This window comes from Electrophorus electricus, chromosome 9 (genome assembly GCF_013358815.1).
Source record: "Electrophorus electricus isolate fEleEle1 chromosome 9, fEleEle1.pri, whole genome shotgun sequence".
In the NCBI taxonomy this organism is placed as follows: Eukaryota; Metazoa; Chordata; class Actinopteri; order Gymnotiformes; family Gymnotidae; genus Electrophorus; species Electrophorus electricus.
Genome location: NC_049543.1, coordinates 8,645,882 through 8,661,124, shown reverse-complemented (window position 1 = coordinate 8,661,124; position 15,243 = coordinate 8,645,882). Strand labels below are relative to the sequence as shown.

The 15,243-nt window shown below is 42.9% G+C and overlaps 1 protein-coding gene across 5 annotated transcripts in view; it reads right to left on the bottom strand.

Annotated features, from left to right (window-relative positions):
* Nucleotides 1-219: 219 nt before the first annotated feature.
* Nucleotides 220-15,243, bottom strand: part of smarca2 (SWI/SNF related, matrix associated, actin dependent regulator of chromatin, subfamily a, member 2) — a 32,392-nt gene continuing 17,368 nt past the window's right edge. The window contains exons 24-34 of one of the 5 annotated variants that reach the window (XR_004776457.1): nt 14,842-15,005; nt 14,146-14,373; nt 12,350-12,427; nt 12,015-12,233; nt 9,199-9,416; nt 5,772-5,877; nt 5,274-5,375; nt 3,888-4,014; nt 1,734-1,870; nt 1,026-1,109; nt 220-845 (exon numbers count right to left, since the gene is read on the bottom strand). Coding sequence is in view for 4 of the 5 variants with exons in the window: in XM_027028461.2 (XP_026884262.2) it covers nt 791-845; nt 1,096-1,109; nt 1,734-1,870; nt 3,888-4,014; nt 5,274-5,375; nt 5,772-5,877; nt 9,199-9,416; nt 12,015-12,233; nt 12,350-12,427; nt 14,146-14,373; nt 14,842-15,005 (1,448 nt within the window). In the remaining variant the exon portion in view is untranslated. The remainder of the gene's footprint in view (nt 846-1,025; nt 1,110-1,733; nt 1,871-3,887; nt 4,015-5,273; nt 5,376-5,771; nt 5,878-9,198; nt 9,417-12,014; nt 12,234-12,349; nt 12,428-14,145; nt 14,374-14,841; nt 15,006-15,243) is intronic. The other 4 variants (XM_027028461.2, XM_035529549.1, XM_035529548.1 and 1 more) reach the window with 4 other exon arrangements.

Below are 15,243 nucleotides of genomic sequence, written 5' to 3'. Positions count from 1 at the left end.
CCCCAAATATTTTCTGACTTAATAAAAATGCAAATATTTGAAAAGAGAATATAAAAATATGTAGCTGTTAGAGTTGCTATTAAAGGTGAGACACAAGAGACCCAGATGAAGAGAAGAGGGTTATGTCTGATTGAAGCACACCAGCTTATTGAAGCTGACTGAAGCACAACCTGATTGAGCTTAGCCTCCAGAACAGCATCAGGTCTGTCTGTGGCCTGATTACCAAGATGTCCCTTCAGTTTTTAAATCTTTGCTAAGTGTCACTGACAGTAACAACAATATATGAGTTTATTTATTTTAAGGGCATGAGCTTCACTTAAAGTGAAATGAGAGTATATATGAAATACAAAGACCTTGGTTTGACCATGTGCATCTAGAATATTAGATAAAAACCTTCTGATAAAAATCTTTTTTTTTCTTGATAGCTTATTCATGAAATATGAAGCATTTTTTTCACCCCCTCTCAACCCACGCATAAATGTGTATTTCTGTTTGAGTAAAATATGTAAAAGATTGCATATGGGTAAAATACATTAGCACACAGAATCGGTGTAACCCCAGCGCGAATCAAGCGCCTGCTGCATTTGTCAAACAGTCCGAGAAGCAGACCCAGACGAAGCATGTGAGGGAAAAAAACTAAACTAAACTAAAACAAAAACTCTTCCGTCAATGACCCCTACTTGAACCAGGTGGTCGTGGAGCAGACAGAGCCCAGTGGAGACAATGCTGCCAAAAAAAAGAATAGAAAAGGAAAGAACGATGGAAAGAGATGCAGGAACGGGCCGCTTGTTTAGCTGGTCTTGTCGCTGTCACTCGTCATCGGTGTGGCTGCCTTCGGACTGCTCCTGTGAAAACACCGTAAAGGAGGGGGTGAGACGGGGTATCAGGAGCTTTTACTGGTCCCCGCCAACCCCCACCCGCTCAGACCGAGACTTGACGGGTGACCCGAGGAGATTCGTTACACTACACGCAAGAGCTGGTGACCCTGGTGCTATGCGAAGCCTGACACTGTGACTAACGCTCACCCTGCTGGGTAAGGAGTGTAGGAGAACAAGGTGTTGGTGGACTGTGGAATTGCAGACAGGAGAGACTTACGTTTTCCTCGTTAACTGCAGCAGAGGGGATAGACGAGAGAAAAGTAAGAAAAGGGAGATGGAAGAGCTTATAACCAACCAATTGGATCCTTATGCTAATCAGAACCTAGTTCCAAAACCTAACGACCTAAGGAACAACATAATCCATGAAAGGCAATTCACGATCCATCTTAAGTTTAAAAAAAAACAAACAAACAAACAACAACGTTTAATATTGTAGGGTATAGACAAAATATTAAACATGACTATGCCATCATCCCATGACTTGGTGATATGTAACTGTAAATAGCAAGCATTTCCCCACTAAAAATATAAAAACATTAGATGATTGGATGTTAACCCCTTATATTATCTTTTTTATTTATTCCTTTAAAACTGTTTCTTCTCTTTATACTTTTAATGTTTGCTTCGCTTTTTAATTATATAGCATTTTTGCCATTACATGACATTGATTTCTATTCAAACAGAATCTAGTACTGAATTGGGGAATTGTAATTTTTGTGGGTTGTTTTTTTTTTTTTTTTTGCTGTTGTTGTTTTTAGGCCTCGTTTGCATATTTCAATTTGAATCACTTATAACCCAAGCGGGTGTGTACGTGTGCACGAGACACAGCCGCTGCAGCAGGACTGCTGGACCTACGTTCTCCTCAGGTTCCTCGTCGCTGTCGTCGTCGCTGACCACGGGCTTGGCCTTTGCGCGGCTCGGCCGCTTCCTGCTCTTGTCCTGGCCGCGCTCCTCACGCCTGCCTAGCCTGATCCTCACCTTTACTGACTTGGCTGGAATGGGAGCACAGAGGAACACGGATCACGCAAAGATCCAGCCGAGAACATGGCATAATATTCCACAAAACAGTAATAATGGTAGAGGGACTGGCATAAGCATGTCGGGAGGGCTGATCAAGGCAGAGCGAGTGGTATAATGTTGGTATAAGCTTCATGATCACAGAGAGACCAGTATATTACAACTTATACCAGGTATTTTTACAACTCATAACAGATTGGATCATGCAGCATTACAATGATCTAAAACACAGGGTAAATCAACAGCACTGGCACAAAAATAACACGAAAATGTGGCACTTCCAGAAAAATGACAATCTCATACAATCATTTGTAGCTAACGTGAAAGCCTTAGACTGCGGTGAGGGAAGGAGCACGTGTGGAGATGCGTGGCGAGATGCTGTAAAAGAAGTGAAGGCCTTCCACATTTAGCGCTTATGTAACCCCATGAAACGTCTCTGTACAATTAAGAAAGGTTCCTCTCGAGCTTCTTCAGTCAGCCGTCAGCGTTTGTGTGTTTGACCGAGCTTGAGAAGCACTTCAGCGAACTTTTAAAACATCAGGCCTTGTGCAAGAACTGCTCTTCTGAACGGATTCGTTCACAGAGAATCCATCTTGCCAAATTCACCCATTTTCCCATACACAGACCTTTCTCTCAGGCATGAATGGATGAGTGCTGCAGTCCTGTGCGGTCTTTGAGGTGTTCCTCACAGAAGAAAATGTCTAGACTAAAAACTGTACTTATGCGATTTGCTCAAAGAAATGTGAGTTTGAGTCATACTGTGATTATACTGTTCAACAGCAGCATTTCCCTCTGCTACACTGCAAAAGAGATCATAAGTGAAAACATTTTAAATCTTGTGTAAATATCTATAAATTCTCATTTTGAGACTAGTAAGAAAACTACACGATTGCTGAACCTATTTCTAGATGATTGTTGTAAGTAATTTTATTAAGTAAAGTTATCTCACAATACTGATAGATAGTTTATCTATTATCAAGATAAATGCTTAAAATAAGAAAATGTATCTGCCAATATAGTGAGATCATTCAAATTAATAAAATGAATCATTTTATTTTCACATCGTGCAAACTGGGATCCCTGACCTGCAGCCTATCTACAGCAACCATGGCCTCTTCTCTCTACTGGTGTCAGGGAAGCAAATCCACTCTCTGAAGGCCAACACGGAGAGAAAGAGAGGAAGCTTTTTCTCACACGCCTATTTGGACAACTAGGACCCTTGCACACACAGACAGGACAACAACTAGGGACGGTTACACACATACACACACAGACACACAGCATTCCGATCACTGGACATCCTTCACTACAATATTTCTTCATATTGTAATAGGTCATAATGCTGCCTGAAGGTGCAACATCACCTGAGACGTCTCTCATCCTTCTTCCCCTTCACCCCTTCACCTTGCGTTGGGTAGAGCGTTTTCTGATCTAATTTTAAATGATATTGTTTCCATGTCTGTGACAGTATTGTTAATTTGCACACAGCAACCTTTTCCACCACTAACGCTGCCATAGTGATATGTTTTTATTTACTGATTTTTGCAAGCAGGAAGGCTGCTCTCTTTTCCCTTGGATGGAATTTCTATCGATAACACATACGGCACTTTGGGTTGTGGAATATGCTAATTCACAGGTCTAATGAATGCGTGCTCATTTTATGCAGGTCGGTCGTAACATTTCAGTGACTTTATGTGCATGTCCTTAAATATGACAAAGATACATGATCTGAATGACAAAAGTCATTCAAGATAAGAATGCGAAAATGCATGCGGACCATTAATCTTTTCTTGCACTACACAGGTGTGGGTTAACCTGCAAAATGTTCTGTGTTTTTTCTGTCTTTTAAAATGTGAGTCGAGTATGCGTGAAGGGCACGTCCAGCTGTGCAGCATTTTGCATCGCTGGGGGTGAGTTATTCATTGCACATGCAGTAATGCATGTGGTCAGTTTGTTAAGGTACGAACACAAAAAGATGACATCACATCTTACATTCGGTCTCCGATTCTTCGTCTTCGTCGTCGTCCTCGTCGTTGCTGTCGTCCTCACTCTCTTCTTTAGCGATCTTCTGCCTGGCGCTTTTGAAGACAGACTGCAGCACGATGGAGTCCTCGTAGATCTGAGGGGAGAACGCACAACTGCTGCTCTCACCGCATAGGCAAATGAAACGGCTTTACGTTCAAACATGGCCCATGTTAGTTTTTCCATTGAAATGAGTCTCATAACTAAAAAGAATATACGGTTGATGAGTTATACCCAATTTTTTTTTTAAATGTGATTTTTATTTTTTTTTTGTATATATAAGGCTGAAGAAAAGAGACAAATGTTTAGAGTGGACATCAAGAATTAGTCCACTGTCAAGAACTGAAGAATCTGGAAACAGAATAACTATCGAGCGTTCAGTAAAACAATTTGGCATCAATCGGCTTAACCAAGATGATCTGACATTTTTATATAGCGCTAGAAAATATTTTTAAAAAAGAAATTGTCAAAGTTAGCGCTGAAAAAAATAATGCAGAGGATGATACTAATTGAGTCGAAGATTACAACGAGTGACACTGCATGTTAACAGCATACATATGTTGTTGACATATGCGTGTCAACTATTTTTAAAAATGAAGCAAAGTGTGCTGAAAAAGAACATTAAGATGTGTAATCTCATATATTAAATTCTGAAACCAACTGTCTCATATATTGTTGAAAAGCACGTTTTAACTTATTTTATATGACTAATTTAAAAAACACTGACTTTGAGATGCATGCTTTAAGTTGGATGCATATGCAGTTCTCAGTATATATTGTTATAATGTATATAATGTGTTCTCAGTATATATTGTTTAAGAAGTGCTCTGTGTCCATGAGAAGGCTAAATGTAATTGATATACAGCATATTGTTTGTGAGGAATGTGAGGAATATTGTTTGTGGGGAATGTGGAGAATACTGTTTTCCCTTTACAGATGTTCCTATTTCAGTGTAGATACAATGATGGAATCAATTATAGAGGATTTTGGCTCATAATCTCACTCTTTCTGGCAAAGCACTTGAGGACATTTTTTTATCAGACTTGAATGAGTCAGAGTTCTCATAAAAACACAGTGAAAAAGAAGAGAAAAACAACGATAGTGAGGGAACAGGTAAGAACAAAGCTTGACAATTGTTTTTAAAACTCATGTCTGTCCAAAAGGTTTAGACTCTGCAACATCTCAGCAGCAACACTGGCGCTGTCTGCATATGCTGGGGAAAAAATATGTGCTGGTTTATAATTTGACATTCATAATAAGCATTTCAAGTAACTCAAAATCATTTCGTAGTTATGCTCTCCGTGTATGTCCGGTTACGATAATGGCAGTGTGCACAACATGTGTTCACTCACTCACCTGGGAACCTTCCAGATTGTAGGTTTGAGCGTTGTGACAAAGGAGCATAACGTCCTTCTCCAAATCGCCCAGGCTCCTGTACTTATGGTTACGCACTCTCTCCTGCGAGCACACAACAGCACATGTGACTCCCACAAAGTGCTCCCCCGGTTGGAGCTCCCGCTGGGACGGGCGGCTCCAGCTCTCAGAGAGAGCAGCAGCTGACAATGGAGCTTCAGTCCAAACTGAAAATGAAGTCGGCTCAGTAACGTAAGAAATCTGTGTTTTCGAATGTCCTGTTGGGCACTGAAAAGCCAATTCTTCATGCCTGGCTAATCCTGTTATTATCTGCCCTGAGTAATGAATGTACCACTCATAGCATTATCAAGCAATAATGTGTGATGACAGTGAGTTATCTGCGTCCCCTTCTCCATCCGACTTTGTGAAATATTATTGCTTATGGTTACGTGCTTGCGCTATCTGAGAAGGATGCATTTAATGCATGGCTTGGGCTTTTACCTTGATCTTCTTGAAGTCCACGGGCTTCCTTATCAGCTCATAGTACTCAGGGAGCTCTTTCCTAGAGGGCAGTTGCACAAAGACCTCACTAAGCTGGCGGCTAGACCTGTAATAGCACACAAAGAACAAGATTTCAAATAAAAACCCTTTTTAAAAATAAAAAAAATCTCCTGTACAATAGGTCTGACAGGATTGGGAAAAAAAAGATGTGTGGTGGACTTGAAGTTTTTTGTTTGTTTGAGCTCGAGAGTCCTGATCTGAAAACAATATTACTATATGTGTTCACCCACAGCCCAGTCCCAGGTGTACTGCACAAAGGTCCAAGAAAGGGATATCAAAATTAGACCCAAACCCACAATATATATCCAAACTAACCACTGGATTTTGTTTTTATTTCCCACTCCCAGCCATTACCAGCACACACTATGGCTGAGAGTTTAAGTGGATACATCAAGCTATATGGGCTTTGTGTATGACCTGGTGAAAATGGTTAAATGGAAGCTGAAGAGAGGAACATGAGGTAAGCATGACAGAAGTTCTATGTCTAAACACCACTGCAGGCATACTGAGCTGGCCTTCTTTCCCTCTCCAAGACGCTACAGCATCTGCCAAGGCCTGTAAACAAGATCCATGATGGAAATACAGGTGATTCATAAAGCATTTCGCAATTAAATCCAAGCTCATATTTTTGCAATACTGTGCACTGCCCTTCACAGGTTTCAGTACGAGGCTGAACAATGCTCTTTCCGTCAACATTTGTGCCACAGTTTAAACCAGTGCGGCTGACAGGAAAAAACTACAGCGGCTGCAGACGGAGCTTTAAAATAGTGAAGACGCTGCAGTTGTCATCTACGCCTGTGTGAGACTACCTCCAAATATTCCAAAGGGGGCAAATTAATGAAACAGTCAGAAATGTTTTCTGTATTCCTGTTTTTGATCAGTGCTGGAAGTGAGCTCACTGCAGGGAGATCTTTATCTCATAGAGATAAAGACAGGTGTGTTTTCTTTTCAGCTGGAATAACTTCAGGCTCCATCCACTCAGGAGTATTAGTGACTGAAATTTAGTGCGAGTGCCTGATGAAATGCTTGGGAAACTAACAAAGTCTCGTGTCTGATATTCCAGGACTATTTTCACTGGAACTGCTTTGTGCTGTCAGCTTGGAACTTGCCGTGTCGACTGGGGGACAATGGACATGGGAGCCACAACTGATCGATCGCATGACTGACAGCTGGGTCTGCACGGCAAAGCCGCAAAAAGGCCTTCAGATGTTACAGCAGAGAAGTACGTCCTTCCTTGTCACCGCTTCTGGCCAGCGGTGGGTATATCTATTCTCCCGAATGAAAGGCAAGGAGCAGCAGGCTGCCCCAGCTACACCACGGTCCTGCTCTCTCCGGAGGCCATGACGATCGTGATTCTGTTAAATAATTCCGTAGGCCTTCCCAGAAGATCCTCGCAGAATTCACAGAGTGGAAACTTTCTGTTCCAGTCAGACTGGTGACAGCAAAGAAGGGACTCAGGAAGGGCTAGGAATTGACTTTGGCGATGGCGTGTAGTGAAGTAGCTTTAGGGTTAGGGTTAGGGCTAGGTGTCATGGTTTCACGAGGGTCCATGACTGGACAGTTGTCCCACGATCGTGTTTTTCAAAATATGCATTAAAATGCTCTTCCATCTAACATGGCCAAAGATCCTTACACCAGTGTTTGTCCTCCCTTTTGTGTTCTGTGACTCACCAAACTGTAGTCCCCTCTTTCTGGACCCCTAAATCATCCTGTTTCTCCATAGATGACACTGGAAAATATCCTATGGTTCTGTAATGCGCTACTGCTGTAAACAGGGTACTTTGCTAAATCTGCTGTTGCTCCTACCGTAGTTGAAACTTTATCACACACGACAGCTATCAGATGCACAGATGTGCAATACTGATGGTGTCTAAATGAAGCAGCTATCTAGTTTCAGGCTTCGAGTTGATGAAATTAGCTCTTTGGCAAAGCAAAGCTGCACACTGCTGTGCTAGTTTATTCCTTCTCCTCACACAAGCTGTAACTTTAGAACTACAGTGTAAAAACTTGTTCTAAACATGTTATACAGAATTATGGACTTTTCATGCAGCCTGCCTGCTGCCCTCCAATATTATCTTGTGACCCCTCACACACACACACACACACACACACACACACACACACACACACACACACGCACACACACACTCTCACATATATCTCAGAAAAAAACTTTTTTTTTTTACTCCCTTTTCTCATAGCGGCGTTAATAAGTGTTATACAAACATGCAATTCGTGATATGATCTGTTTTTCACATGCAAGTCAAGGCTTAAGCATGTGTAACATATATTGGTTACTGTGGCACATAAATTACTCTGCATGCCTGTCACCAGTGTGCCCTCTGAAAAGGATTTTAGTAGAGGAGCGTGATATACCAGCAGCCAATATATTATTTACCAATAAGAAGCATTTTAAATGTTTTGTTATCGGTTTGATATTGGACTTTCAGCTGATAATTACAACCAATAACTTTCATCTATACAACAGATTAGTGCAACCTGTTTTTCTAATAATTTTTACAACAGGTTTAATAAAGGTTCTGATGTCGATGACTGTGAGGTTTTCCAGTTTTGTTTTGTTTTTTTCCTTGGAGCTGTCTAGCTAAAGGCTTACTTATACCTGCACCAGTTCAAGGCAGAAAACGGCACTTAACAAAAGAGAAGGTTTAGAAAATAAAATCTAATGAAACTATTCTTGTTCCCCTTTTTGTTTGTGTCTATGTAAAATTAATTAATGATCCATTTTTAGAGTTTAACAGTCTTACATACTACACTTATATCTATCTATCTATCTATCTATCTATATATATATATATATATATATATATATATATATATATATATATATATATATATATATATATATATATATACATACACACACACACACACACACACACACACACACACACACACACTAATATTGTCCCTAGAAATTCAATTTTGGTGCATCCTGAGTTTGTGCATCTGTATGTGTATTCTCTCTCCCTGTTGTTCCCAATTAAGCATGGAAAATGTGCTCAACATTTTGCACCAAAAACCATCCTTAAGGTTCATGTTAGGGGATTTAAAAACAGTTAGGGGATTTAATCTTTTTGTTTCCTGCTTTCTGTTTGTTTTATATACACTTTTGTACAGATTTCCTACAAATTTTATACTAAATGTTCACCACTGTTGTGTGTTTTTAAGTGGGCGATTAATACTGTGATAGATTATCTTATTATAAAATTTTAAAAGTTACATACCTAGTACTGACCACAGCGCATTTGACAGGGGATAGTGCGATATGACAGTCAAAAAGTAATTCTGATGGGTCAAAATTTAAGTAGTGGAAATGTGGGAACTTGGGCAGGATGGAGACACTTACCCGTCTCGGTAGTTTATGACAGTGTCGACGATGGCGCTCATCTGCTTAGTGAGTTTTGGGGGGTTGGGCGAGAGCTTCTCGGCCGGGGGACGCCCCCTCCTTTTCTTGGCCTTCTCACTGTCGTCGCGGCGACTGCCTTTGTCCACATGCCTCCGGCGCTTGCGCTTCTTCAGCCGGATCTCCTCCTCCATCTCCTCCAGGTTGCCGTCCTCGATGGCCTGCGGGACAGAAACGGGAAACCACTGAGACTTCACCAGCTCGCCAACAACCTTCAGCTGCCAGGGACTAGAAATATTACGTTTTTTGTTTTTTTTTATTAGTTCATATCCAGATAGAGATTTGTTCTGAACTAATCTGCACCCCTTTTAATGTGTCAACAGAAACAATAAAGCAGACTCATTTGTTAGGTGAGTACAAACTTAAAGAGCATTCATGCTCATACTCTTACACAGTCCTACAGAACAGCAAATGCAAATCCTGCTGATTAGGCCACAATTGATAGGTGATTTGATGCTGCGCTGAATACTCATATGACTGTCATTGCCTGTGAACCCGTATTAAATTTAGCAACAGTGCCCTCAGGGGTGACCGAAGTGCAGAGTAAAGTGTGTCTGATTATATCACTGGAGTATGAAGCCCTGAGCTCTGTTGCTCTTGTAACCTACTTTGATTGAGCTGATTGTAATAATGAAGTGGTGGCCCTAATTAAGACGCATGTCTCTGCCACGTCTTCTGCTCGCCCTAAGTTTGTTTAACAGATAGAAAGACAAGTTGGTCTTTCTGTAGATAAAGTTGGTACGAGTTTACAAAACACACCTTATCGTTTTGCTCATATGAAATCTCTCCAATATCTCCCGAGAGAGGACAGCGCATCCAGACACATGAGTCAAACGTGAGATGTCGAAACAACCCATGTCGAACCAGCCCCTACCATGTTTAGATGGGTCTGAAAATATTCTAGCAAAATATATGTGGTGAGAGTATGTAGTGAATAATGAAGTATCACTTTTACAGTGAGATATACTATGACTAGTGTACCTGTCCTAAAGTTTCTCTGTAGCCTTTTCATTTTACTCGGCAGGCAAATTTCATTTTTCTTTGACAAACTTTTAATACTGAATGTGGAATCTGGAGTAAGCAGTTATTTCATGAAGTGTCCCTGTTTGTCTCAAGTGGAGTAGACAGGTTTGATGCGATGGTACCCACTTGACACTGCTAGAGCAGACACCCGTCTAATGAGTTCAAATTATCTGTGAGCTGTTTGGTGAAGGGAAGTAAATGAAAAAAAAAACTTGAAGAGTTGATGCCTTTCGATCACACGTGTATGGCACTTTTTCAGAATCTCTCACTGTGCCCTGAAATCGAATACACGCCGTCAATTTCTACAGGAATGAGTGGCTGGGCCGATCAGTCTCAAGAGGTAATTAGAGAGTGCAACCAATCAGAGCGTAAGAGAGCAACAGCGCAACCAACCAGGAGCAGACAGTCGAAACACACCAGACAACTGTGCTCTCCTGTGTAAAAATCCCAGCTCTTCTATTTGCACTTTCCTGAACCACATGTCTAGAGAATTCACAAATTAATGAACGGAAATTTAAGCTACTATTTAGCGCTTAAGCTGTACGTCAGTGTATCTTAGCGCAAAAAAGCAAAAAGTTGACTGGAACTCTGAGTAATACTGATGACTGTTTATTTAGTTAAGCCAATTTTTTGGCCCACTGAGTCATATGAATGAAAAACATTTGTTCATAATATCCAATGTGAAAGACTTATGGCAAATGTGACAAAAGACTTCAGAGAAAATCTGCCAGAAGAACAAGACATGAATGACTGTTCCAAACTGCCAATCAATGATTAATAATAATTAACATTAATTAATAATATCTAGGTGGCAAAGGCCACACCAAAAGCCCCTGCCTGCGATGTTTCAGAAAATTCAATTGCTGTATAGCTAGCACCTCAAAAGAGCGCTTCCTTACTCCTAACATGACTTTTCCACCTGGAAGCCAGTGTCGGAACAAATGTCCCATCCCGGAGGCTCTCTCCATCTTGTGCCACACCTCAGACCCTGACCCAAGCATGCCTGCCAGGCTGCTTCCCAGAATGCTCCTCCCTGTTATCCTCTCACCAGCACCATCACTCTAAACAAGAAGGTGCTACCGCGATATGGGTGGACGTGCGGGGGTGTTTTGTTCGGGGAAGGTGGGATTTCAGAGTTAGAGACTAACTGAGAAGGGAGCAGCTTGCTCAAAGTGATAGGGGACCTCAGGCGGGGGAATAATATGCTACTTATGTACATCAGCGGTGTGGGAATGTGGGGGTGGTGTGATCCTGATCTGTGCTATATTCTGCTGGATGAGCCTTCACATCAGTGTGCAGAGATGCAGCGGAGGTGCTCAGGCAATGAAAAAAAATTAAAATAATAAAAGAAAGTTATGTTTAAAAAATGGTAATAACAACATTGATGGCCTGCCAAGCCTAATGAATTTCATTTGATTTGATATAATGAAGAGAGTGGTGTGTGAAAATGGTCATGGTGTGTGAAGTGCAGTCAAGCTGATACTTTGTAGCCCCTCTCCACTGCCCTTGGCACATAGAAACAATGAGGTTGAAAAATATTCTGAACATTGCATTTGTTCCACTTAAGGAATTCAATCAAATGCTACACTAAGCTATACAAGCTACGCACTGAGTCAGGGGCTGTCTGTAGCCAGGACAAACTGGCGCCGTGGCAACCAGCTGCATGTGGAAAGTGAATTAGGCTGGGTAAAAGCATGACGGTGTCGGGTAAAAGCACAACCGCATGGGCAACTGACCCGCAGCCACTGTTTCTCCGTCAGCGTGTCGCTGTAGTCCACGTCGCGGCGGTGGCGGGAGCCACGGCCAAAGATCTTCTCCTCCTCTTCCTCGCAGGTGAGCCGCTCCACCTCGGCGTCGTCTTTGATGATCCAGGCCGGCAGCTCATCCTCCTCCATCAGGCGTGGGCGGCGCTTCGGGTTGCGTGCGTCCTCGCGGCGCCGGTCTAGGTCCATGCGCTAGAAGAGGGGAGGGGACAAGACCGTGTCCTTGCATGTCTCAGAAACTCAGCCAAACCATCATTAAACCAATGATGTGAGCATAAGGGGGGGTCTTACGGCCACGTAGTACCCACCATAAAAAGTTCAAACTCCTCCTCGTTGCGGGCAATCATTTGATTTAGAGTCTCATCGTCTGGCACTTCGTCTTCTTCCTGACATTAGAATCATACACACGAAAGCAAATACACACACAAGCATGTAAATAGAGACAATTAAAACAAATAAATAATAGAAAATGAAACCAAAGCAATCAATAATAAATTCAAAATAAAAAAACCTACAATATTTACACTTTTGACACAAATGAAAAATAACACATTTATGTCAGGGTGCAGCATTCTCTCTAACTTACCTCTAACTCCGCTTACCAGCGGAGACGTAATGATAGCACGTCCCTTTAACTCACTATTGCCACTGTCTTTTCATTTTAAAGGTGACAGTCTAATTGTGCTTGAACTAGTGAGACAGAGCCTTACACAATTGTGACCCATACTTAAAATCAATGGGCAAACGTTCGGTAATGAATAACATGAGAGCTGACAGTGACATCCCCTGGTAGGTACAAATATGACCCCCGTTTAGCCGCCGTTAGCCCATTCAAACAGAAACAGTACGTCTTTCCACCGTGCCTCCATTCGTCCAACAGCAGTCGACCAGACGACAGCCAGCTGAGTCACGGCTGTGCACTGCTTGCCTGCAGTGTGTCATGGATGTGTTGCCGAGCGCTCTGCTGCAGGGGGTGAGCTCCGGGGGCAAGCCCGGCTGGCCAGGTCAGGCCGCTCTGACCGGCTCAAGGGAGACGCGATGGATGTGGCTCCTATGTCTAATGAGCACACTCTACAGTACATTATAGTAGCAATACCTGCATGCTTCCGTTACGCATCGCCTACAACGGCAGCGCACCCTGCTGGATAATCGGAACACAAATGGGAAAAAAAACTGGGGGGAGAAAAAAAACTAAATTATTTATGTTGTCATGGTGACACAATTGTTTATGCTGGCTCCCAACATAATGCTGCACAGACGATGAGACACTCGTGCTGTCAGTGTTTGGCAGTGGTGGCAGACCTGTCTATCAAACAGTTATTAGTTTAAATTATGATGGAGAGAGTACGGAGACGGCAACTGGTGGAACAGCACGTCTCAGGCTCTAATTCTATGGCAGATGTGCTTATAGCTGTGGTAGGAGAGTGTCTTTGGTGCTCATCCCAGCCCTGCATGCTGGCGTAGCTAATTAGGTGGTATTCTCTGTTATGGAGGTGTAGTCATTAGTAGAATCATTACTGAAATCAGGCGGTGTTGTGTTGAATCTGCAGACTCGATCCTGTCTTCGCTATGACAGCTTGATTACAATCTACTGTCTAAACTACTTCCTCATGAGACCTGGGCTGACACAACGTGTAAAAAAATATATATCTGCAAGATATCTGCACTTAATATCTACAGTACTGGGTCTAAACCAGCCCCTACAGCACTGGTGCTCTGAGTTTTGAGCTGTCGCCACCCAACACACAGGCAGTAAGATGCAACACAGTAGCACCTCAGTTCATTCTAAGGGTACAAAGTTAGCAGCTCTTCGAATTTAAGCAAGTGACAGCGCGAAAGCGCATCAGTGCCAAAATGTGACTGTGCGAAGACTCGGAGTGCTGCTGGGCACGGCTGCTAGTGGCTGTGACCCGCGACAGCTGTCCGCCAAAGAGAAGCAAAGATCTCTTTGGCAGGTCATCAAGATATGTTTGCGTGACTCATATGTGCAGAGTGGCACTCAAGGTCACTTGGGCCACAGTTTAAACTGTGACAAAGCATGTTTATCGGTGGCAGCACTGGGGTCTGAGGTGCTAGTAGGAGGTGCCAGCTGCTGCAGACTCACCTCGTTCTGCTCCTCGTGCTCCAGGATGGCCTGCAGGAAGGCACGCCGCTCGTGGCTGGACGACTTCTGGTCGAACATGCCCGCCTGGATGACCTTCTGGTCCACATTGAGCTTGTACTTGGCAGCAGCCAGGATCTTCTCCTCCACGCTGTTCACCGTGCACAAACGTAGAACGCGCACCTCGTTCTGCTGCCCGATGCGGTGGGCACGGTCCTGGGCCTGCAGGTCCTGGAGATGGGGATGGTGAACTCTGGTTACAATGACACACTAACACATTAATTGCTGGGTGGGGGGGGATTTGACTGCTTTAATAGTATGGAGAGGAGTTAACACATTAATCACTAGGAAGAAGGTTTAACACATTAATCATTATGGAGGAGGAGTTAATGCATTAATAACTATAATGCATTAATTGCTGGGTGGGAGGCCTGCTCATTGCTGATTTTTTCCAGGAAAAGCAGCCGATATGAACTTTTTGTACGTCAGCATGCTGGAAGAAGAATCTCAATATTACAGAATGAGACGATGTTTTTTTTTAATATAGAATAAGTAATTGGTCAGAGATGTCTAGTGAAAGATGCCATCAAGATGCTGAAACTGCAAAGAACAAATGAGGTCGTGTCACCTCCAGGCCTCTCATTGACACTGCCGCAGCGTTCAGTGTCTTTTTCTCTCTAATCACTGTCAGAGCCGAACCTGGTGGGGGTTCCAGTCACTGTCGAAGATGACGACGGTGTCTGCGGCCTGCAGGTTGAGGCCCAGGCCACCCGCCCTGGTGCTTAGGAGGAAGATGAAGTACTGCGAGCCTTCCTCGTTAAACTTCTTCAGCAGCGTGGCACGGTCCTCTGACTTGGTCGTGCCTGCGAGACAATTGCGGAAACAACCGAGACATTTTTGCTGGCTGAATGATCTACGGGACACATCTGGGACACTGCTCGCGGAGAGGTAGACCACTTTCTTCCTTTGTTGCCACACGCAGAAGGAATGCTTGTTGCTTTCTGGCGTTTTTGTTGTGTGGTGAAATGGGTAAAGAACAAACACCTACTAAAGAACAGTGGGCATGTTCGTCACCGTTCCTTGGCAGTTCTTCATTGCGAA